Source organism: Podarcis raffonei, chromosome 15 (genome assembly GCF_027172205.1).
Source record: "Podarcis raffonei isolate rPodRaf1 chromosome 15, rPodRaf1.pri, whole genome shotgun sequence".
NCBI lineage: Eukaryota > Metazoa > Chordata > Lepidosauria > Squamata > Lacertidae > Podarcis > Podarcis raffonei.
Window position 1 is genome coordinate 3,075,448 of NC_070616.1, and position 21,821 is coordinate 3,097,268.

General features: G+C 49.6%; 3 protein-coding genes across 5 annotated transcripts in view; 2 read left to right on the forward strand and 1 right to left on the reverse strand.

The window, feature by feature from the left end:
• P2RX5 (purinergic receptor P2X 5) overlaps nt 1-6,848 on the forward strand; it is a 32,193-nt gene extending 25,345 nt beyond the window's left edge. For both annotated transcript variants that reach the window (XM_053367755.1, XM_053367756.1), the window contains exons 11-12: nt 701-783; nt 3,726-6,848. In XM_053367755.1, the coding sequence (XP_053223730.1) occupies nt 701-783; nt 3,726-3,822 (180 nt within the window). In that variant the 3' untranslated portion in view covers nt 3,823-6,848. The remainder of the gene's footprint in view (nt 1-700; nt 784-3,725) is intronic.
• A 1,899-nt stretch (nt 6,849-8,747) lies between these two features.
• EMC6 (ER membrane protein complex subunit 6) lies at nt 8,748-11,077 on the reverse strand. Its single transcript, XM_053367760.1, has 2 exons — nt 10,885-11,077; nt 8,748-9,347 (listed from the first exon to the last, which is right to left on the reverse strand). Exon 2 carries the CDS (start codon nt 9,301-9,303, stop codon nt 8,968-8,970), a length of 336 nt encoding a protein of 111 aa, XP_053223735.1. The 5' UTR covers nt 9,304-9,347; nt 10,885-11,077; the 3' UTR covers nt 8,748-8,967.
• A 973-nt stretch (nt 11,078-12,050) lies between these two features.
• Nucleotides 12,051-21,694, forward strand: TAX1BP3 (Tax1 binding protein 3). 2 transcript variants are annotated; one of them, XM_053367758.1, is made up of 4 exons: nt 12,051-12,254; nt 17,172-17,291; nt 18,541-18,618; nt 19,241-19,408. In XM_053367758.1, exons 1-4 carry the CDS (start codon nt 12,111-12,113, stop codon nt 19,391-19,393), a joined length of 495 nt encoding a protein of 164 aa, XP_053223733.1. In that variant the 5' UTR covers nt 12,051-12,110; the 3' UTR covers nt 19,394-19,408. The 2 variants fall into 2 exon arrangements, with proteins under 2 accessions (XP_053223733.1, XP_053223734.1); XM_053367759.1 differs by lacking the exon at nt 19,241-19,408 and adding an exon at nt 19,931-21,694 and having other exon boundaries at nt 12,069-12,254.
• The last annotated feature ends 127 nt before the right edge of the window (nt 21,695-21,821 follow it).

Below are 21,821 nucleotides of genomic sequence, written 5' to 3' on the forward strand. Positions count from 1 at the left end.
ATCGGCCGTATAATTTCTTATAATGTGCCACAATGTTGATTTGGGCATTAGAAGAAGCTGTATCTAATTTTTGAGAAGTAGTTTCGAGTAAATAGCTTTGCAATTGTTACTATACGGCTTATTATGTTTATGTGTTTTTTCAATTGGATTTCCGTAATATAGGCATTCGGGTGGTTTTTGGTTTTGTGAGAGCTTAGGCTGCATCTGCAACATACATTTAAAACTCATGGAAAGCACATCATTCCCCTCCCCAAAAAAAGAGAATGCTGGGAACTGTAGTTTGTTAAGGGTGCTCGAAACTGTAGCTCTGTAAGAGGTAAACTATAAATCTGAGGATTTTGGGGGACGGGGGGATGGGCCTTAAATGTACAGTGGACTCAGCTACATTAGTTTAAAAAAAGCCAACCCAACGTTTGGAATTCATTATAAACGTTCAACACCAGCTGGCGCCAGAGAGCAAAAATATATATATGCCATTTTTACATAGTGTTTTTTTCTTTTGTTATAACGATTTAATTTCTGACTTAGTTCTAGTGCCCCCCCCCTGTGTGTAGATCCACCGTATATATACAGTGCTTTAAAAAGAACCACCCCAAACATGTTTGGAGGCAGAAATGGGCAGTAGCTCGAGTTCTTTTTATTGATTTATTGCTAAAATGTGTAAATTTGTTGTGTCAGCAATGCCTTGTCTGTCTCCTAGGGGGCTTTCTTCTGTGACCTGGTGTTGCTGTACTTCCTCCAAAAGAGCAATTTTTACCGAGGCAAAAAATACGAAGAAGTAAGGTATGTTGATTTCAGGCGCAAAGGGGCGTGTGGTGTGGCAGAGGCTTTTGAAACAACCACCTTGAGGGAGACCTGCCGATCACCTAGTCGTTGACATGGAAGTGGGGAGGGAAACACCCCCTCTGACATCATCATGATGTCAGGCGATTGACAAGTGGGTGGCCCCGCCCACTGGCCAGACTTGGCCCTCAGAAACTGGGGAGGTCCGGATACCTACCCCTCTCCACACACTGTCTCTCAGCCTCGCAGGGTTGTTGTGAGAATATAGTGGGGAGAAACATGTATGCTTCATTCACCTTGAGCTCTCTGGTGGAAAGATGAGATATAAACGAAATACAGTGGTACCTCGGGTTACAGATGCTTCAGGTTACAGACACTTCAGGTTACAGACTCCGCTAACCCAGAAATAGGTTAAGAACTTTGCTTCAGGATGAGAACAGAAATCGCACAGCAGCAACGGGAGGCCCCATTAGCTAAAGTGGTACCTCAGGTTAAGAACAGTTTCAGGACCTCCGGAATGAATTAAGTTCTTAACCCGAGGTACCACTGTAAAGAATAGAGCTGCCACACCAAAATCGAAAGAAAGTAAAGAGGATTTAAGATGAGGCTGGTGCGGCCTGTGGCTTCCGCCACCCACGGCACACCTGGCCATCAGTCAAGACCCCCCCCCCCAGGGCACCACCAGGTACATCAGTTGAAAATCACTAAGCTAAGGACTCATCTTTAGCAAGCCATTTCCAAGCTGGCTCCTGGCTTGTATTCTAACATGCTTAATTCGGTACCTGAGACCCAGGAATTGGAAGAGGGGTCCAGGAGTCGAGGCACCCCACACACTCATGACAATACAGTGGTACCTCGGGTTAAGAACTTAATTCGCTCCGGAGGTCCGTTCTTAACCTGAAACTATTCTTAACCTGAAGCACCACTTTAGCTAATGGGGCCTCCCGCTGCCGCCACTGCATGATTTCTGTTCTCATCCTGAAGCAAAGTTCTTAACCCGAGATACTATTTCTGGGTTAGCGGAGCCTGTAACCTGAAGCGTCTTTAACCTGAAGCGTCTGTAACCCGAGGTACCACTGTATAAAGAATCTGGAAGGAGATTCAGCTCCACGGCTGCTTTAACCATTGACCTTGGCTTAAGACTGGGAAATGGGCCTGAATAATTCATCATTTCTGTTGGTTTAAAAGCCTCCTGGATTGGGCAGGAGCAGAGAGCATCCCTTGAGAACCATATATTATAGTCAGGAAGAGGATGAAAAGCTTAATGTGGAGTCCTTGCCACATGCATTAGGATTTTTTAAAAATGCACCAGCATGTTTTGATTTTTAAAAGCACACGAACCCATACAGGTGAATGGGTTAAAACGGGCGGTTTTCAAATCCTCCTTCAGGAAACTCTCTTTCTCTCTCTGTGTTGACTTTGTTTCCCAAGGGAGGCGGTGAAAGTTGGGAGGTAGGCAGGCCAGGCCAGGAGTTTGCCCCCTTGTTGAACCATGAGCCTTGGAAGGCACCCATTGATGCTGACTTTTAACGCCAGCCCTGCAAGGGAGAGTCAAGTGATTTGTATTTTGCAAGATATGGGGGGCAAGAGCCTTTTGGTCTGATCCTGAGGGACAACATTCAGAGTAGGTCCCCTGAGCAGCTTTGGTGTACTGCCATTCAGAGTTTCTGTGGGGGCACCCTTGAGATCTTTCCCTGCCATCCATGGACCCCCAGAACCTACCCAACGCTTGCTGCCCCCTTGGCCATGAAGGATGCTGACCTTTTCATCCCTTGAAAAGTACATTGAGTTAGAGGAGGAAGTTAGAAGAATGGGTCCCTAGTTCGAGACACGACTTGACCTACAATACGATAATCTTTATTGTTATGGTCCCATACAGAACAACGAAACCGAAAATCTACATCAGGCATTCAGAAACCAACATCAGGCATTCAGAAACCAACAAGCCTGCTATCCCAGCTATCCCAGCCTGGTTAGCCCCCTAAAAACTCTGATAAAGGTAACGGTAAAGGGACCCCTGACCATTAGGTCCAGTCGTGACCGACTCTGGGGTTGCGGCGCTCATCTCGCTTTATTGGCCGAGGGAGCCGGCGTACAGCTTCCGGGTCATGCAGCCAGCATGACTAAGCCGCTTTTGGCGAACCAGAGCAGCACACGGAAACACCGTTTACCTTCCCGCCGGAGCGGTACCTATTTATCTACTTGTACTTTGACGTGCTTTCGAACTGCTAGGTGGGCAGGAGCAGGGACCGAGCAACGGGAGCTCACCCCACCGCGGGGATTCGAACTGCCGACCTTCTGATCAGCAAGTCCTAGGCTCTGTGGTTTAACCCACAGCGCCACCCGCGTCCCTCAAAACTCTGATACCCCATGATTAAATACAATATACTCCCATAGAGACTACCTTACACTGCATTTAAAAGCAAAATTGCATTTGAATAGAAACTGTTTCTCAGGCGTCTTAGTCCTAGTCTTTATAACCCTGTACCTTCTTCCAGAAGGCAGAAGCTGAAAGAGATCATTTCCGGGGTGTGCACTATCTCTGCAGCTTTCTTATGGCACCTGGAAGCATAGATTTGATCCAAGGTGGGAAAAATGCACCCAATTATTCTCTCCGCAGTCTTTACAACCCTGGACAGCATTTTCCCCCTGACCGTGCAGCTCCCACACCACACACACAGACCATAAGTTAATACACCTAGTTCATTGCTGCAGCCAAAACATACATTCCAACAAGTCCTTCAAGCCCCGTCTCTTACATTGGGTGTGAGGAACCAGTGGCCCTCCAGACAAAGGCAGAATACGGCTCCCATCATCCCTGTGTGGCCATTGGCCATCTCAGTTAGGGAGTTGTAGTCCAGAGAGTCACAGGTTCCCCTCTAGCCAATGCCATTGCCTTATCCCTCCACGACTTCTTTCTCTGTTTTTCTTTTTTGCAACAGGAAACCCGTGCCAGAAGCAAATATCAACGGAGACCAGAGTTCTGACTCCCTCTCCAGGCTAGATCACCTGAGGCAATTGCAGACGGTTGAGACCTAACGCCAAGGCCACTGACCGGCGACCGCACTCCACTAAGACTTCATGGGCCGGGGAAACTAAGCAATCCATGACGCCAGAGCCATCGTTTACCTCACGGATAGACAATGGAGACCAGGAGGATGCGGTTAACCCCAGGCCTTTCACAGCTCCCCAAAGCCTTATTTTCTGGTGACGTTCCGCCATACCCTGAGCCATCTACGTCACTCAACACAGGATTTAACATTTTTAAAAAAACTAAAAATCAAATGCCAAAGCGACCTGCCTATATAATTCCGCAGTGGAGATGGTAGAAGTTAGGTATCCCCTGTGTTGCCATCTTGAATATACCTGAGGTCCATCCATCTTGGCCCAATTGTTGGGCAGCCATCTTGAATACAGCAGGATCGATCCACCTCAGTCAGTAGGGCTACTTATTATTTCCAGGCCTTTGTCCTTCTACAGACAGAATAATCAGGACATATCCTTGGCATTCCTGACAGACAGAATATATTAATATTCCTTGGAGCAACGCACTTGGCTAGTGAGATTTCAGTCAACTGCTTTTCATCCAGCCAAGTCTTCTCTCCTGCAAATTAGCCTGTTTTAAACTGGAGGGCCCCAAACAAACTGAGGTGGGATTTTTTTTTAATTTTCTGGATTTTATGCCTTCGCAGGGCAAGGCAGGACCCTCCCTCTCCGAAGAAATGTTCTGTGGACTTCTGCAGGTCTTGAAAAATGTTTCATGACCTCATCAATGCAGATAACAAGGTGAACAAGAAATAGATCGATTCGAGGTAACCTGTTTACGGAGCTTTCATCCTGATTTGTTGGCAGGGAGGTTAGATGACATTTTGTGAAGCAAAACGACTTCTTTTATTGTAAAATGTTCGGTTGTTAGGGTATGGCTGTGCCAAAGAGCTCCAGATCAAATTGTGCAGCCTGATTTTGCCGGCATGTGATGGGATCTCACTGGAAAAATAGCAACAGGCTGCAGAGTCACACCCTTAAATAAGAAAGCTATGTACAGAGATAGGTTCCTGAATGCGGGATCTGCAGAAATCTCTGTCCTCAGAGAGGTCTTGGTTGACACCCAGATCGGTGCCAGTGTGACATTATGCTCTGTCATTTAATGGGCGCAAAAAACCCACAGGCTGCTACGTTTTGCCCAACTTGAGAAATCAAGAGATGGCGCTAGGATTTTGAAAGACGGAATAAATCACCACGTCGAGAGGACTGAGTCATCCCCACATACCCAGCAGCCTGGGTGAGCTGGTTTGATGACATTTCAAAGGAAGACTCTGTGTCCTTTTGTTTCGTAACCCATCTCCCGGGTTCAGTCTTCCTAATTAACTTTCCATCCTCGCATTTCGCAAGAATCGAGAAACTGTTTTGACTTTATTCCTCTCCCCGCCCCTCTTATCCCCTTTCTTTACAGATGTCTTTCTTTCCTCTTTATTAAGAGCAAGATCTTCGGACTTCCATCGCATAATGTTTCAGTAACAGAAAGAGAAAACATGCTTGTTTTTTAGGGCAGATCCACACGTACACATTTGACATATCCAGTCTACATGTAAAGTACATTACTTCCTCCTAAGATTCCTGGGAACTGGAGTTTGTTAAGGGTGCTGGAACGAAATCTACAGTTCCCAGGAATATATTGGGGGGGGGGGAGTCCTGTGCTTTAAATGTGCAATGAATATGCTTTGACCATATAGTGCGGCTCTGCCCTTAATGATTGACAGATTCTCTGTCGCTATAATGATGGGGTCCTCGCTGTGGTGTCTGTGGGAACAAAGGCACCCTCACACCCTGCCAAGGCTTTTCCCTATTTTTTAATTTAAAAGCAAGTTTGGAGGGTTTTTTAAGGGGTTTCCTGCTTTTTTTAATGGGGTGATGGACAGGCTGTTCGTCTGTGCTTTGGAGTGTCTTACAGAGGGGTCTGAACACTGTCAGGTTTATTTATTTTTGGTCAGGGGCTGACAATAGTTTCTTAGATTTCCAGGTGTGCCCCTGGGTCCAAAAAGAGTTAGGACTCCTGTTCTAATTAGTGGTGTGTGTGCATGGAGGACAGGGGGGGGAGAGGATGTTTTAAACAGGAATGCTCATTTCTCTCTCATGTCTCAGTATTAATCTTTGCTAACTGTGAACAAAATATAGCAATGAATGCCATAACAAAGATGCTTTTATAGGAAGTTTAAATATTTATACGCAGGGCTGTGCCAAATATTTCCCCCCATCTGCTACTTCCCCTTCATTGAATTAGCCACATGGGCAATCCTACCCAATCAGGGATCACATAGTGAATGTGATGACATCATGATGCTGTGTCTGACATGATGATGTCACTGGACATCAGTGAATAAGGTACTTGCCCAGGGGTGGCTAGTCTCCACCCTGAGGGCCTGATCCACCTCCTTCACGCAAAGTTTTCTGGCCCCCTCAAGATCCCAGATACTGACAAGCTCTGGCAAAAAAAAAAGGTATTATTAAAATCATAGTCTGTCCTTCCTACCAAAGGAGCCCTGGATAATTTGTGTTTGTGTGTAGATTAGATTTCAAAGCTCTCTATGAAGAGTCCAGGGTGTGCGGCTGTTGTTGTATTTTGCAGAATTAATAAAGGAAGCCAATTATCCACCCTGGAGCCTGCCTTCCATATGTGGAACTATAACTCCCATCATCCCTTGCACATGTGGCTGGGGCTGATGGGAGGTGCAGTCGCAATGTCAAGGCTCCGTAATGAACGTAAAAAGTGGTGCATTGATCAGTGTGAGGGGAGAGCCATCTCATCCCATTAGAAAGGACCATACCAGTAGCCTATGTCTAAAATGCTCACTTGCGCGATCACAGGTGCTGCCTCCCACGCCCTCGCTCAGAATGTACTTTACAAAGCCAATGCAGAGAAAGGACTTTGGCACATTTATAAAAGGTATGTGCATCTGCATTGTCCGTGTGAAGGATTGGGGCGTTCTCAGGAATGGTCCCCGGTCCAAAGCTTCTGACACACCCGAGACTCGTTGTAATGTGAATACAGATTGCTGTGAAACAAAGCAAGTCTCTGTGTTGTTTCTCTTTGCTTCATAGATGTTAACGCTTGCTAAAATACAAATTTAGAATGCGCTGGTTTCAGAAACACACTTGGCCCCACACGCCATCAAGAAGAAACAGAAGATTGTGGCCGTGTTGCCGGTGGGATTCGGTTGCAGGCCAAGATCACAAAGTGGGGCATAAACTGAAAGGCTTGAGAATAAATGAAAACTGATGTTTTAACATGAGGGTGGGGGGAACCGGGGGCTCTACAGGTGTCTCCCATCATTCCTGTCCTTGGCCACATTGGCTGGGACTGATGGGAGTCCAGCAATATCTGGAGAGCCAACCGAGTCCCTGATTTCACAGATGGAAAAAAGGCCAGGAAGGAAAGTGAAGCTGTGAAGGAGGGTCAGTCATTGAAACAATGAATAAATAAATTTTTAAATGGGTTCAAAGTCTGGGGTGTGCGGAGGGGGAAGCTGAAGATCCCCAGGAGTGACAGAGGCCCAGCCGTCCCTGACCAAGGGTCAGTTGGGAGCCCAACAGGAGGTAGAGGGTATTATGTTGGCAACCCCTGGCAAAGAACCCTTCCCCCAGAAGTTCTGGTGTCCACATTTCCACCATTAGCCCTGCTGAAGAGAACAAGGTGGATCTGTGTAGCCAGAACTGTTTCCAAAGGAGGGCAGCCTTACAGAAGGTTGCAAGGAGCACACGAAAGCCACAGCCTTGTCCCCTGTCGCATCTCATGAAGGCTGCTGTGGTGGGGCTGGCTTTCCTCACAAAAGCAAGCTGTTGCGACGACACCCCAGCACTCCTGGGTTCAGGGAACACCCTTAACGTTCAACGCTACAACAAATGCTGGAATTGCTAAGGTAGGGCTGGGGGGGGGGCGTTCTTCAGCCCCAGGGGCACAATCCCGCCTGCGTTCCATTGGTGGGCGGGGTCAGAAGCAAAAGTGGGCAAGGCAAGGAATGCAAATTTTGCCTTTGCACAGTAGGCTAGTTTCCCCCACCCTGCTTTCCTATCCTCCCACCCTGACGAGCAAGAGGCAGGATCAGAGTTCAAGGATACATTTTCAGCCCAGCAAAAACACGAAAGGAAGGTGTGGAGCAGGGCCGGTCAGGGATGTGAGTTGCAGAGAGTTATGAGGACCAAATAGTGAGGGTCAGAGAACTGCATTTCACCCCAGGCCTGAGGCTCAGATAATGACCTATTCTGCAGGTTGGTGGTAAAGGTAAAGGGGCCCATGACCATTAGGTCCAGTCGTGGCCGACTCTGGGGTCGTGGCACTCATCTCGCTTTATTGGCCGAGGGAGCCGGCGTACAGCTTCCGGGTCATGTGGCCAGCATGACTAAGCCGCTTCTGGCGAACCAGAGCAGCGCACGGAAACGCCGTTTACCTTCCCACCGGAGCAGTACCTATTGATCTACTTGCACTTTGACGTGCTTTCGAACTGCTAGGTTGGCAGGAGCAGGGATCGAGCAATGGGAGCTCACCCTGTTGCAGGGATTCGAACCACCGACCTTCTGATCGGCAAGTCCTAGGCTCTGTGGTTTAATCCACAGCGCCACCCACGTCCTTAGGTTGGTGGTAGGTGGAGCCAAAAGGGAAAGTGGATGGAGCAATGCATTTAATTTTGCCTTTCTACAGGGAGCTAGTTTTCTACACCCACACCTCTCCATCCAGGCAAGCAAAGGCACGATCAGAGTTCAAGGACACATTCCCAGCCAGATGAAAAAACTAAAGGAGGGTGTGAAACAGGCCCAGTAAGAAGTGCAGCTGGAGAAAGTGTATGGCCAGAGGAGAGTTCTGAGGGCCAGACAAACAGGTTTTGGGGGCCACATTCTATACCTGGCTCAAATGAACAAATACAATACAATAAAACCATGGCTGAAAGAAAGGCATAGAAGGAGCACTATTTTCTCATCACACCTTCTTAGGGATTTCACATTTTGTTTAATTGGCAGGGTTTTACAGGCTCGTTTCCCGACAGAAGTTACTGGCAGGGTTAAGCAGCACAAGCAACGGATCAACAGCCCCAGATGTCTGGCCTAGGAGACAAGGTGACCATTTCCCCCGAAGTCCTGTCACTCCACGAGAACCGTTCTAACTCGGCGCGTCTCCTCTTCCGCCCTCCCCTAGTAAACATGTACCATGCCATAGAGGAAAGTCCAGAAGAGGACATATGTGAAGAGACCCCCGATCAGCCCTCCGGTGAAAAGGGGCCTTCGGGATTTAAAGTACTTGCTCCACCGCCGCCCGGCTTTCAGCACCAGGAGGATGGAGAGGAGGGCGGAGGCCAGGAAGTAGAAGATGAAGCCGTGAAGGCCGGTCAGGCCCAGGATCCCAGCGGTTGCTCCTGAGAGGGCAGAGACTGACGTCCGGCAGTAATCCAAAATGGCTGCGTTCCCTCGGACGGCAGCTTCACTGATGAACTGGGGGCCTTCCCGCTTGGCGATCACGGCATTGGCCATGGCTGCGATCCAGATCCGAGCGCCGCCGCTCACTTACTGCACTCCTGTGTAAAGAAGAGCAGGAAATATTGATTAGTCAGGAAACACCAGGCGGTACCATGCAGCAGTTTGGCTTCACCCCCAAAGGCGCACTCCATTGTCTCTCAAGGCAGATGGATACTATTACATTCATACCACAAAACAGCTCTGTATAGGCAAGATTGCCCTTTCGCTCCCTGAATTAAAACAAAACCATATTATCAGCTATGAGGATCAGGTAGCTGGTGATGGGGAAGACCCATGGCTGAGCTTCTGGAGAACCAATGCAAGCCAGAATGAACAATAATGGTCTGATCAGGGCTGGGGGGGGGGCACATGACCTTCTAGACGTTGTTGAACTACAATGTCCACAATTCATGGCCATGCTTGCTGCAGGGAGCTGGAGACCAACAAAATCAGTACATTTTCGAGCGCAATTCAAAGTGTTGGTGCTGACCTTTAAAGCCCTAAGCGGCCTCAGCCCAGTATACCTGAAAGAGCGTCTCCAGCCCCATCGTTCAGCCTGGACACTGGGGTCCAGCACCAAGGAGGGGCTTCTGGTAGTTCCCTCACTGCAAGTTGTGAGGTTACAGGGAACCCGGCAAAGGGCCTTCTCGGTGGTGGCGCCCACCCTGTGGAGGGAGATATCTGACTTTTAGAAAACATCTGAAGGCAGGCCTGTTTAGGGAAGTTTTTAATGTTTGATGTTTTATTGTATTTTTTAATATTTTGCTGGAAGCTGCCCAGAGTGGCTGGGGAAACCCAGCCAGATTGGCAGAGTATAAATTTATTATTATTTTTATTATTATTATTAGCACCAGTTTCCCAGTTCCTGGACTGAACAGACAAATATGGCATGAGGTAGCTTTCCCTGTTCCTTTGGAAGGGGCTGTAGTTCAATGGCAGGTTCAACCCCTGCCTGGATGGCCAGGAAAGTCCCCTCTCTGAAACCCTAGAGGGCAGCCCCCAGTAAGGCATATTGAGCTAGACGGGCCAACCGTCATCTCACTGTAAGGCAGCTTCTCGTAAATTTATATAAGCCCTTTAATCAGAACCATGAGGACTGGAAACTTGCTTTATTTGTCAGGGGAAAGGCTGCAGCTCAGGGACAGAGAACCGGCTTTGTAAAGCCTTCATATCCAGTATCTCCAAGCAAAGATGGGGAATGTTTCCCAGTCTGAAACCCTGGAGAGGCACAACTTTGTATAGTTCTACAACGTCCAAACAGTTGTGTGGGGAACTAGGCAGTGATCCTTCCACACATGCGGACAGCCTTGAAGCATAGACTGTATTCTGTATCCCGCAAAGCATGATCAGGATTGATTATTGCAAGCGAAATAACGCTGACGCCATCCCACAAGCCTCCCTCAGCACAACTCCATTTCTTCCCCCTCCACTGGAAGCCCGCCTCTGTCCCGCTCCGGGATGACGTCAGAGCCCCGGCTTATGGCGTCAGGGTCCTCTGCCATGATGTCTGAAATAAACGCCATGAGTGACCCATTCGGTTCCGAGAAAGAGGACCGCCGCCCCCTCCTCCCCGCGCACACCAAGCATCCTACTTACCAGTTTTGGGTCGCCTTTTCCCCCTCTCTAATGCCGACCGAAAAAGTCTTTCCCTTCCAACCGGCTTTACCGGAAGTGGGTAGGCGCCGCCATCTTACAGCAGAAAGGATGCTGGGAGCACGGGTGACGTCACCGTCAGCGCGCGACGCGGCGTGACTCCGCCCCGCTTCTCACATGAGCCCCACGGGACTTGGCCACGGAGATACTTTCGCGTATTTCCGGGTTTGTTTGGACCTTCCGGCTTCTTTATGCCACACTTCCGGCGTGTTCACGCCCGATTTCCGGTAACGTCCGTCGAAGTCGTTAAAGACGCCTTTGGATACCATGGATATGATGCGAGCTAGAGCGACCGCTTCTTCGTAGACCGGATTTCCGGTCTGAATTTGCCATGTAAGTTTCAGCGCTGAAAGCTGATTGGGTGGCCTTGTGCCAGTTATTGTCCTACCTCACAAGGTTGTTGTGGAAAGTTGTTTGGAGCTGTTTGTCGTGGGTTCATTTTAAAAAAAACCCAGACCGTTAAAATAACAGTCTAGTGAAAGGAACTGAGAGGAGTTGCGTGGTCAGGTGAGGAGAGCGAGGGAGCGGGCTGAGGGGAGTGGGCGTGGCCTCTTGGTAGGCGGAGAGACGTTGCGGGTCGCGGGGGCGTGGCCACGAGTAGCGGCAGTTGGAAGGGGCGTGGCCCGGACGCCGGAGGGGCGTGACCAAAAGAGGTCGCGAAGGCAATTGTGTGCGCGCGAAGAGGGGCGCGGCGACCGTTGAAGGGGAGGGGCGTGGCCTGGGCTCGGGAGGGGCGTGGCCAAACGACGTCGCCAGGGCAAGTATGTGCGCACGAAGAGGGGCGTGGCGACCGTTGGAGGAGAGGGCGTGGCCTCTTGGTAGGCGGAGAGACATTGCAGGGAGCGGGGCGTGGCCACGCATAGCGGCAGTTGGAAGGGGCGTGGCCCCGCCGCGGGAGGGGGCGTGGCCAACCGAGGTCCCGAGGGCGAGTATGTGCGCGCGAAGAGGGGCGTGGCGAGCGTTGGAGGGGCGTGGCGTGTCCCGGCCGCGGGAGGAGGCGCCTGGCCGCGGCGGAGGGGGCGTGGCCCATGGCGAGAGCGGCGCCGGGCAAGGGGCGTGTGCCGCCTCCGCCTCCGGCGCCTCGGCGGGCGCGTGAGCGACACGGGGCGGGGCGAGCGGGGGGCGAGGGCGTGGCCGTGGGCGTGTCCATCCCCCGAGGGGGCGTGTTCATGGCCCGCCTGGGTCGGATCGGGCCGCTCTTCGCCTTTTGTTCCGTGGGAGGCGAGCGAGTGAGGCGCGGCGCCCGAGGCGGGGAGGCCAGGCCAGCGGGGGCCATGGCCTACATCCCCGGTCAGCCGGTCACGGCCGTGGTGGTGAGTGGAGGAGACGCCTTGCCCCCCCCCCGTGTGGGACCCCAAAAAACCCAGCCCTCCCCCCAGTTTCACTCTCCTCTATGGGGCTGAGGGGGGACTGGAAAAGCAAATGATTTGCAATAGTGACTAACGTTGCTCTTAATCGTTTTGTAAACCGCTTTGGGGGAAAAACAGCCACAAGCGGCATGCAATTCTAATGGAAGAAATATTGAATTTAAATCCGATTTTAAAATAAAACCCATCTGCTTTGGATGGGAATTGTGTTAATGTAGTAATAACAAACGTCACCCTCGTTTGTGGCGATCTGTCGCCCGCCCTTCAGCCTAAGGGCCCAGGGCGGTTTGCAACAATTAAAACCGCTAAAAAGAGTTTAAAACAGTCAGTGCTTTTCTTCTAGGAAAAAAAGGTTCCAGTACTGCGTGTCCCTGAGTACCTCCAGGAAAAAAGCACTGCTCACATGCAAAAAAGTAGAGTGGGTTCTCAAAGCAGGCACGTCGAGTGTCAAAAGCTAAGGAAAATAGGTTTTGATGTATTAAAAGAAAAATGTAATAACAGTGGTGATAATTTATTAAATTGATATATTAAAAACATACTATAATCTCCCTTCATTCAGGAAAAAGAGGGTGAGGGGGCATTTTAGCCCATCCCACCTCTTCTTCACCTGCTTTTAAAAAAATGTTGGGGATGGAATGTGTGTGTAGAAAAATCAGCTATTTTGCTGCTCCTTTCCAACCCTAACTCTTTCTTGCCTCCTTTAATTTGAATGGATGCATAGAATTGAATTGGAAGGGACCCCGAGGGTCATCTAGTCCAACCCCCTGCAGTGCAGGAATTTCCGCTAAACGCATCCATGGCAGATTGCCATCCAACCTCTGCTTAAAAACTCCAAGGAAGGAGAGTTTGCCACCTCTCATGGGAGTTTTTTTCCACTGTTATTCTACTCTTTGGCTGCTCTCTTGGAAATGCTGCCAGAACATCTTAGTGGTTGCTTAATTTCAATGGGCTTCCTGATTACTGTTGGCTATAACCCATTGTGCAAATATGTGTGTGAACTTCACATATAATTTATGTGTATTCATAAAAATAGCAGTGAAGATTGTTTTTATCCCTAAAGCACTTTGACCTTTCGTATAATTGAATCTCAGATAGACATTTACAAGGCACTGCACTTGAGAGTTTCCAAGACACACTCCTTGCTTACAGTTTTATCTATGTGCGACAAAAAAGGGACCATAGAATGGGCTGTGGAAAGGCAAGCAAATTGAGGCACTGATTCCAGCCTAATAGGAATCCTTGCAATGACCTGGTGGGACGGTCACTGTGGGCGACATTTCTGGGCAAGGAAGAGGTGCCAAACGGCTGCATTCGTTCTCTGCTTCTGTTTTATTAGGAGGCTGCCCACAATTTTGTAGTCTCTTGAGGGACGTTTCCCACTCTTGCTCTCTCCCCTTATTTCATTACCTCACTTACTTCATTTGCTCTTATCTCCCCTCCTTTCCCTTCCAGATGCTGCTGAACTGCTGCCTCCCATCATCCCTGACCGTTGGCCATGCTGGCCATTGGGAACCGCAGTTCTGCAACATCTGGCTGGCCCCAAAAGCCTGTTAAGTCTCCTGCATTCAGGGGTCTTCCTCCAGCTGCTGAGCAGGGGTCTCGACTCCCAATCTCAAACCCTGCTGCATTCTTCCAACCCTACCAGTTGATCAGACCCCCACAATCTCAGAAGTGTTCTGGCTAAAAGTTCCAGAAGGCGTGTGTGTGTGGCTCTTGCATTCCATGGATTTACTCCTTCCGGGAAAATTCCTCTCTTGCCCTGCCTGATCAGGGTCTTAAATCTCTCTCCCTTGTTTTGTGCCTCTCTTCTACTTCCAACCTTCCCCCACAATTGCAAATCTTTATGCTTTATCCTTACCTGGTTCCGCCTGCCCCACCCTCCAAACCTTGCCCTCCCTCTGGCCGCCAGTCTCCCTTAGATTAGATCTGTTCAATTCCATCTGATCGGTTCAGTCTCCTTTAGGAGTGGTTGGTGATTCATGGCAGGTTGAGCAAATAGCTGGGAGGAGTGAAAAATGCTCTTTTTGTCGTCAGGGCACTGAATAAGCATAACGTGTATGTGTGTGTTTTGTTGCCCTCTGGTACAGGGAGAGAGAGAGAACCCTCAGGGTAGCCTGGCCCATAACCTGCTCCCTCCACCATACGGAGCAAACCTTAGTCTGTGCCTGATCACAAGAGTAACACCCTCTCCTTAGCCTAAGGTCTGGGGTGTTTGATGAGTACACCTTGACAGGAAACCTGGAAAAACACATGGATGAGTCAATAATGGCTTGTCTAGCCTGAGTGCTTACAAGTCCAGTGGTGATTTTTTTTTTTAAAAAAAGGTGAATGGCACAGACTGGTAGAGTATGGGTGTGGTGGGGAAAGTTTGGCCCTGGAAATCCCATTTCCCAAAGAATGGGGCAGCTGTGAAGTTCAGGGAGTGGCTTTTGAATGCAAACAGAGCAGAAAACATTGTGGACCTTTCTTCCCCAACCTGGTGCCCTCTGGAGGTTTTGGAGTATAACTCCCAACAGCCCCTAGTCCAGAACATCTGGAGGGAAACAGCTTGGAGAAGTCTGTAGTAGGCATGTGGTGTATCTCCTGATCATGTGGAATACAACAGTGGAAGAAAGGGTTTGAAAAGATGAGGTTTGCTGAAAACTGGCACTTGTTCATTGCATTTATGTCCCTGCTTTCCTCAGGGCAGTGTAGGTGAAATGGGGTGCACAATGGCCCCGTGTGGTCGATTAAGATGAGAACGCAAGAGGGACTCGCCCAAGGTCACCCAGTGAATGGAGATTGTAACCCAAGCCTTGTTGGTCTGACATTCTGCACTGCTACACCCCGCTGAGCTCACAGAGAGCGAGCGCATTAGTCATGCATCATAAGAATTTGGGGTGTGGAAGGGATACCGGTGGCGAAAGCACTGGAAGGAGCCTTTCTGATTGCTTTTCTAACAGGCCATGAATGCTGTCTGAAAGTGCTAAAGATGGAGAGAGCATGGCATTATCTTATCTCATGGTATGAAGCAATCCAGAAATAACAGTCATAAGAGGCAGGGTGAGGCTTGTTCCCAGAAGTCAAGTGCAATTCTACCCAGATTTACTTGGAAGTCAGTGTCATTTGGTTTAGTGAGGCTTCACCCCTCCAATAAGGATGCATAGTAAGCATTGCAGCCGAAAGCTCAGCATTGGTCCGGGTCTGTGTATTTTTGCACCCTCTTCCCCTAAACATCCAGGTTTCGCTGTCCCCTACAAGGTAGTCCTCCAGATGTTATTGAGCTCCAGGTATGCCTGACCATTGGCTGAAGGGTTTTGGGAGTATGTCAATGCTGCTCTTTTCTACAGTTCCCCTCTCTACTCCAGGAATCAACTCTTTGTTGTCAGGGGCAGGGAACGCGCGGCCCTCCAGATGTTGCCAGATCAGAACTTCCATCATTCCTCTCCCTTGGTGTTTGGGGGCGCCACAGTTAGCCACTCCTGCCATAACAGATCTGGGATTCCTCCGCTCTGAGGGTAGCAAAGCTGTGCCCCTCAGGGAGTGTGGTATCGACTTCTCTCAGCCCCAGCCAGCATGACCAGGGGGTCAGGAATGAATGGTGGGACAGCCCAATGCTATCAGGAGCCTCTCAAGTTCAGCCACCCCTGCTCAGCTTTGTGATCATGAGAGAGAAACGCTGACGGTTTTCATTTTAAAACTGAAATTGACTGTTCCCTGAAGGCAGGAGAGTGAGCCCACTTGGCTTTAGACCTGTCCAATAAAAATGCCAAGTGATGGTGCCATTTCATCCCCTCTAACCTTTTGTCCATCTCACGAGGCAGCGAGCCACTTAAAGCTATCTCTGGAGTCACCGCTGCCATTCTGCCTTGTTTGGCTGTCTTCCCTTTGGTCTCTCTCGCCTTTTATCTCTCTCTTTCTGAAAGTGCTTTTCTCTTTCCCCCCTCAATGAGCTCATAACCCCCGTCTCCAATAAAAGGGTGCTTGTCTACACGGGTGAAATCCGATGCTTCCCCTCATTTCAGAACTGGCCGTTCTTGACCCCCGAGGAAATGATCTTCGATAGAAAGAATGGGAGCAAGGCACGCTCTGGGAAGATGGGGGCTTTTTGTTTCCAAAAATCCCTGCAGCCCAAGCCTTGGCACATTACCCTAATCTTTAGCCTAAACTACTGCCCTTCCCTAAAAGTATTTCCCTTTTCCCGTGGTCTGTTCTTCCTTCCTTCCAACCCTCCTTTCCCAAATTACTCCCTGCCATCCCCTGTGTTAGAGCATTTGGTCCAATCCTGCAAGGCTCTTCTGAGCTGTCTGTCTCTCCTTTCTGCTCCCTCTGTGACACAAGGGCAGGTCAACCAATCACTGCTGAGGGCTCCTCTGCCCCCACCAAATCCCACGCTGGGCTCAGATGAAGCTGCTTTGGGTTAGAAAAACGCATAGCTGGCTCAGTTGCTCTTTGTAGTTAAGGATGGGATAGAGAGAAAAATTCTTCTGCTTTTTTGGGGGGGGCAGATGGGAAGCAGGGCTTTGTGAAGAGCAGATGGTGGTTTTGTGCAAGATGTTGTGTCTGGCAGTGCAACAGCAAAGGCCTTTATGCTGTGACACACAACCTCCTATTGAGACACCCACCCCTTTTGCAGTTTCAGAACCCTTTCCCCTTTCTGAACCAAGCAGGATGTGACACATGGTGCCATTGCATGCTTGCCATATGTCTCTTTTAAAAATAAAGGCCTTGTTGGCTTCAGATTGCTGGACAAGAGCACCTCTTTGTCCTGTTATCAAGCGTCTCACAAGAGCCAGAATGGATGAATCCCAAGCCGCAGGGGTGTACGAGGGCCTGCAAAGAGTCCTCGCGTTTCACACGACTCGCCTCTCCCTTCCCTTTCAGCAAAGGGTCGAAATCCACAAGCTCCGCCAGGGCGAAAACCTAATCCTGGGCTTCAGCATTGGAGGCGGCATAGACCAGGACCCCACGCAGAATCCCTTCTCGGAGGACAAGACTGACAAGGTCAGGATCTCGATGGCCTTAAAAGGCCCCTGGGCTGGTTTTGTGTAGGTCTGGCCTTGGCGTGATTTGAGCAGCAGAGTTTGGCTGGATCCTGATTGCGTCCAAAAATGCCTCTGTTGCTGTTGCTCAAATCCACCCTGAAAAGATCACTCTTGGTCCGGAGCCAGGCTGATCATGCAGGGAGCCCTTTTGAGGGGGTGGCAATTTCTACAGGCTGTAGAGAAGACCGGCAGTGTAACAGGAGACTTCCGGGCATGCCAACTCTTGTCTGTTTGATCGGCTTTCTTTGGAGCAGACTGGTCATGATCCACTCACCTGGCCTGTTCTTGGGAAAGAAGGAGTCTCCCCAAGCAACGAGATAGGAAACCTTCGTCTTCCCCACTGTGGAAGAAGAAAATGGCAATTACTCCTTTTTCTTTTATGCCACAAGTGTAACTGGGTATGTGTAGACAACAGATGGACTGTTTCAATGTGGACTAGCAACTTGCAGGACTGTTTGGGCTTGTGCAATCAAAAGACTCAGTTGATGGAACTTACAAAAGCCCTGGTACGGGGATGTCAAGTGGCTCTGAGGATGAACGAGCAGGGAAGACAGAGGATTTGGCCCTGGCTTTTATAAGCTTGACTCATGTGCAGGCCCATCTGGAGGGTGGCTGTCTGGAGTCGCTTAGCAGAGAGTCCACTGGCTGAAGCCTTCCTCTCTCCGCCTCACTTCCTGTCACTGAGCAGAGAAGCAGAAAGCTCTTCACAGAGGTGCCTCCCTGAAGCAGTAAGCCAAAGGGATCTTTCTCAGACACCCTCACTTCTGGGCAACCTTCTGAGAGCCACATGGGCAGGGATGCAATTTTTACTTTTTGTATGGCAGGCTAATTTCTGCAGTCAGTCACGCATCCCTCTCTACCCTCTGTCCAGACAGTTGAGAGGCATGATCAGAGGATCGGAGTTCAAGGGCACATTTTCACCCAGGCAAAAGCCCGCAAGGAGGGTATGAAGTAGGGCTGGTGAGGGTTGTGGCCTGGGGAAGAGTCCTGAGGGCCTGATCGAGAAGTATGGAGGGCTGCATCTGGCTCCTGAAGGTTTCCCACCAGTGAATGAAGTCATCTAGAGCCGATCGTGCAAGTGGATCAGGGCCTTGTCACAAAATGAGCCTGGAACCACCTCCCCACCTCCAGTTTTCATTTCATGTGCATGTCCAGTGGGGGACCTCCATGGTGGTATCTTTATGCAGTCTGTCTTTTTCTCCTCTCAGGGCATTTATGTGACCAGAGTGACGGAAGGTGGCCCTGCCGAAGTGGCTGGCCTCCAGGTCGGAGACAAGATCATGCAGGTAAATCCCAGACTGGTTTAAGAAGAAGCAGGGGGGCGTCCCAGATTTCTTCCACTGCCAGGCTTTCCAGCTACTAAGTTTTCCCATTTAAAGTGTGGGAGGTTAGGCTGAGAGGTCGTGACTGGCGCAGTGTGCTTCATGGATGAGTGGGGATTTGAACCCTGGTCTCTCAGGTGCAGGCCTAACATCCTAACTGCTACACCACGCTAGTGACTTTTCTGAGTGGTCTGTTTTTATGGACTCAAAGCTTTAATCACTCCATCCTGTGAATTAAGTTGCTGAAGACCTTCCTTACGAGGCAAAACAAAAACACAGAAAGCTGCCTTATATATACTGAGTATATATCTAGCTCATTAATGTCTACACTGACTGGTAGCAGCTCTCCAGGGCTTCAGGCAGGGGGCTTTGTCATTCCTGGAGATGCTAGGGATTAAACATGGGTCCTTCATACAAAGCAGATGCTCAAACACTGAGGTGCTGTTTTATTATTTATTTAATTTATATCCCCCTCTTCCTCACAAAGGAACCCCTAGAAACAAAACCAAGACTCGAGTCCTCATGATTCTTAATTAAGGGGTGATTTAAATAGGAAGCTGTCATATGCCATCTACTGGCTCTCCAGAGTTTCAGACATTTCCTCGCTCTATACCTGGAGATGAGCGATTGGACCTGTGACCTTCTAGATGCAAAGCAGATGCTCTACCACTCAGCTACAGCTCTTCCCCTGAATTTAGGGCTGTACAGGTTAGAAAAAAGTTGGAGGAGTCATGTTTAAAACTAGAACCCGCGAGATTATTGGACCAGGATCCAGAAAGCTCATTGCTGGACCTTGGACCAGTCACTCACAGCCTTATGTGCCCTGCCGGGTTGTTGCAAGGATAAACGGCAGCGCAAGAATCTTGTACACTACCTTGAGCTCCTCAGAGGAGAGATGGGATGCCAATGTAATAAAGAGCAGCATGGAGAATTCTAGCCTGATACTAACATCCGCCGCACTCACACCATGAAGCTCACTAGAAACCAGGTAAGAGTAAGATTAAAGCACCCTCTTCACTGCCACAAAGATTGTGGTGGTAGCCTCTTCTTTTTTAGAAGCGTTTTCACCCAGATTTGTTGAGGTCTGTGGGTGATGGTTGTGGTGGTGAAACAGAACTTGCATGTGCAGGCAGAGGCCACCCCTGGGTGTGGGGCATTAGGAACTGGCTCCCAGCTTCTGACTGCCAACACCCCTCGGTTGGCTGTCCTCCTGCTCCTAGTATGCTTTGAATTGGTGGTGGGCCTTTCCTCAAGCAATGCTGCAAATGTATTGCAGGTGAACGGCTGGGATATGACAATGGTGACCCACGACCAAGCCCGGAAGAGGCTGACCAAGAGGAACGAGGAAGTGGTCCGCCTCCTGGTGACCAGGCACTCCCTACAGAAAGCTGTGCGGGAGTCCATGATGTCCTAACCGTGCCATTGAGTTGGTGGGGGGGGGATGGATAATTTCAAACAGGGTGGGCAGGATGCTGATCACGGACCACAGCCAGCTGGGCTTGGAAGACTGCTGCACCCCCCCCCCCAGTGCAGAAAATCCCTTCCACAAAGGAGGTGCCATCTTTGTTGAGAGACTTGCCCCCCTCTTGGTTGTACTAAAAATGGCACCAGTACAGTAGCAGTTTGACCTGGCAGATCAGCAGCTATGGATGGGCGTGGGGATCCTGTATTCCCTGCCTCTCCAGATGTTGTTGGAGTGATCCTTCAGCTGAGGCTGCTGGGAGCTGGAGTCTAGCAACATTTGGAGGGCCCCTGGTTCCCCACTTCAATCCAGCAGGGGTCAAAGCGAGGTGCTCCCTTGGGTGGTGACACTGATACCAGCTGTGCAGGGAAATGTTTTGGCTTAAGGACCGACCCTTGTATGTAACCTGCCCTGACCTTCTCTTGCACAAATGGACGGCATCCAGCTTCTCCTGGTGAATTTCTCTTCCTAATGCTGGCTGAGTTCCAAGCCTAGAGAGCCTTCATCATACAACCAGGGGGAAGGAGTGGGGTGGGATATGGGGGTTGGGGGGACAGGGGACAGTTTTACAAGCTCCAGTACCTTAGCTCCTTTAGAGTGTCCTCTAACATAAAATGCGTCCCAGGAAACTCTTTGTGGCTTAAACACCAAAGGCTCTTAAGACTTGTCATTTTGCAGAAAGCCCACATTTCAGTTTTTATAGCAAAGGCATTCTTGTAAATAACCTCGTTCCCTCTCTGTGTGTGTGTCCTCATTCTAGTTCTAAAGCTTAGGTATAAGATAGCAAATACAGCCCACAGGAGAGAGAGTCCAAACCTACTCTTGACACTTGGAATGCACAGATTAAGCTGAAACCTTTGGTTGTGCCAAAGCGCCGTGTGCGAGTCCCCTTTCAACCTGTACGTGGCAGATTAGTGGCACCCTGGACTGGGAGTGCTGAACTGTAAAATGATGATAAATAACAATATAGACCTTTTACGCTAGAGTTATTTTAATCAGGGGTGGCTCACCTGTGGCCCCCTGGATTTCACTGGACTCCAGCTCCCATCATCCCTGACTTGGCTATGCTGGCTGAAGGCAGCTGGGAGTTCAACCCCTCTGGGTGCCCGTGGGGGGGGCACCTGTCTTGTAACTGGAAACCTCGCTGATATTCTTCCATGTTTATCTCCGTTGAGATCAGGGAGCCTGTTGCATTCCAACGCCCATCAGCCCTGCTCCAAGGGACTGGGGTCATAAGAGCTGGGGGTCCCCCAAAAGGCCTGGAAGGTCACAGGTCCCCCATGGTCACACTAGGTCTTTTTCTGGGGCAGAAGCCTTAAATCATGCTTTGGGAGGGCTATCGCTCCCCCAGAATTGTCTTCCCATACCTGCTTGAGGGAATAGCTGCATTTGTGAAGTTTGTCCAAAGGGCAAGCGGTCTGGATCTTTTAGAGGGCTGAAGGCATCTCCCTGCCACACTCTTCCAGCGGTTTATCCTAGTACACCCATTTTGATGGATCTTGTATACGGCCTTTCTGGAATTTGCTTCCAATCACAGTTTTTGTATTAAATGTAACGGTCCACGTTCCTTTTTTTTTTTTTTAAATCCACTGTAAATAAGCCCTTCTCTCTCCCTCCCCCGCAAAGTTTGTACCTCTAACTTATTTCAGTATATTACTGCTATTCCACTTTTGTGCTGATTTTACTTCAGTGATGTTAACCTTCA

Excerpts from the sequence above, each read along its gene's own strand:
- TAX1BP3 (XM_053367758.1), top strand. The coding sequence starts at position 12,111 with ATGGCCCGCCTGGGTCGGATCGGGCCGCTCTTCGCCTTTTGTTCCGTG. Across the intron at positions 12,255-17,171 it reads AGCCGGTCACGGCCGTGGTG|CAAAGGGTCGAAATCCACAA; the intron begins GTGAGTGGAGGA and ends CTTCCCTTTCAG. Across the intron at positions 18,619-19,240 it reads TCGGAGACAAGATCATGCAG|AGTTTCAGACATTTCCTCGC; the intron begins GTAAATCCCAGA and ends CTGGCTCTCCAG.
- EMC6 (XM_053367760.1), bottom strand. The coding sequence starts at position 9,303 with ATGGCCAATGCCGTGATCGCCAAGCGGGAAGGCCCCCAGTTCATCAGT.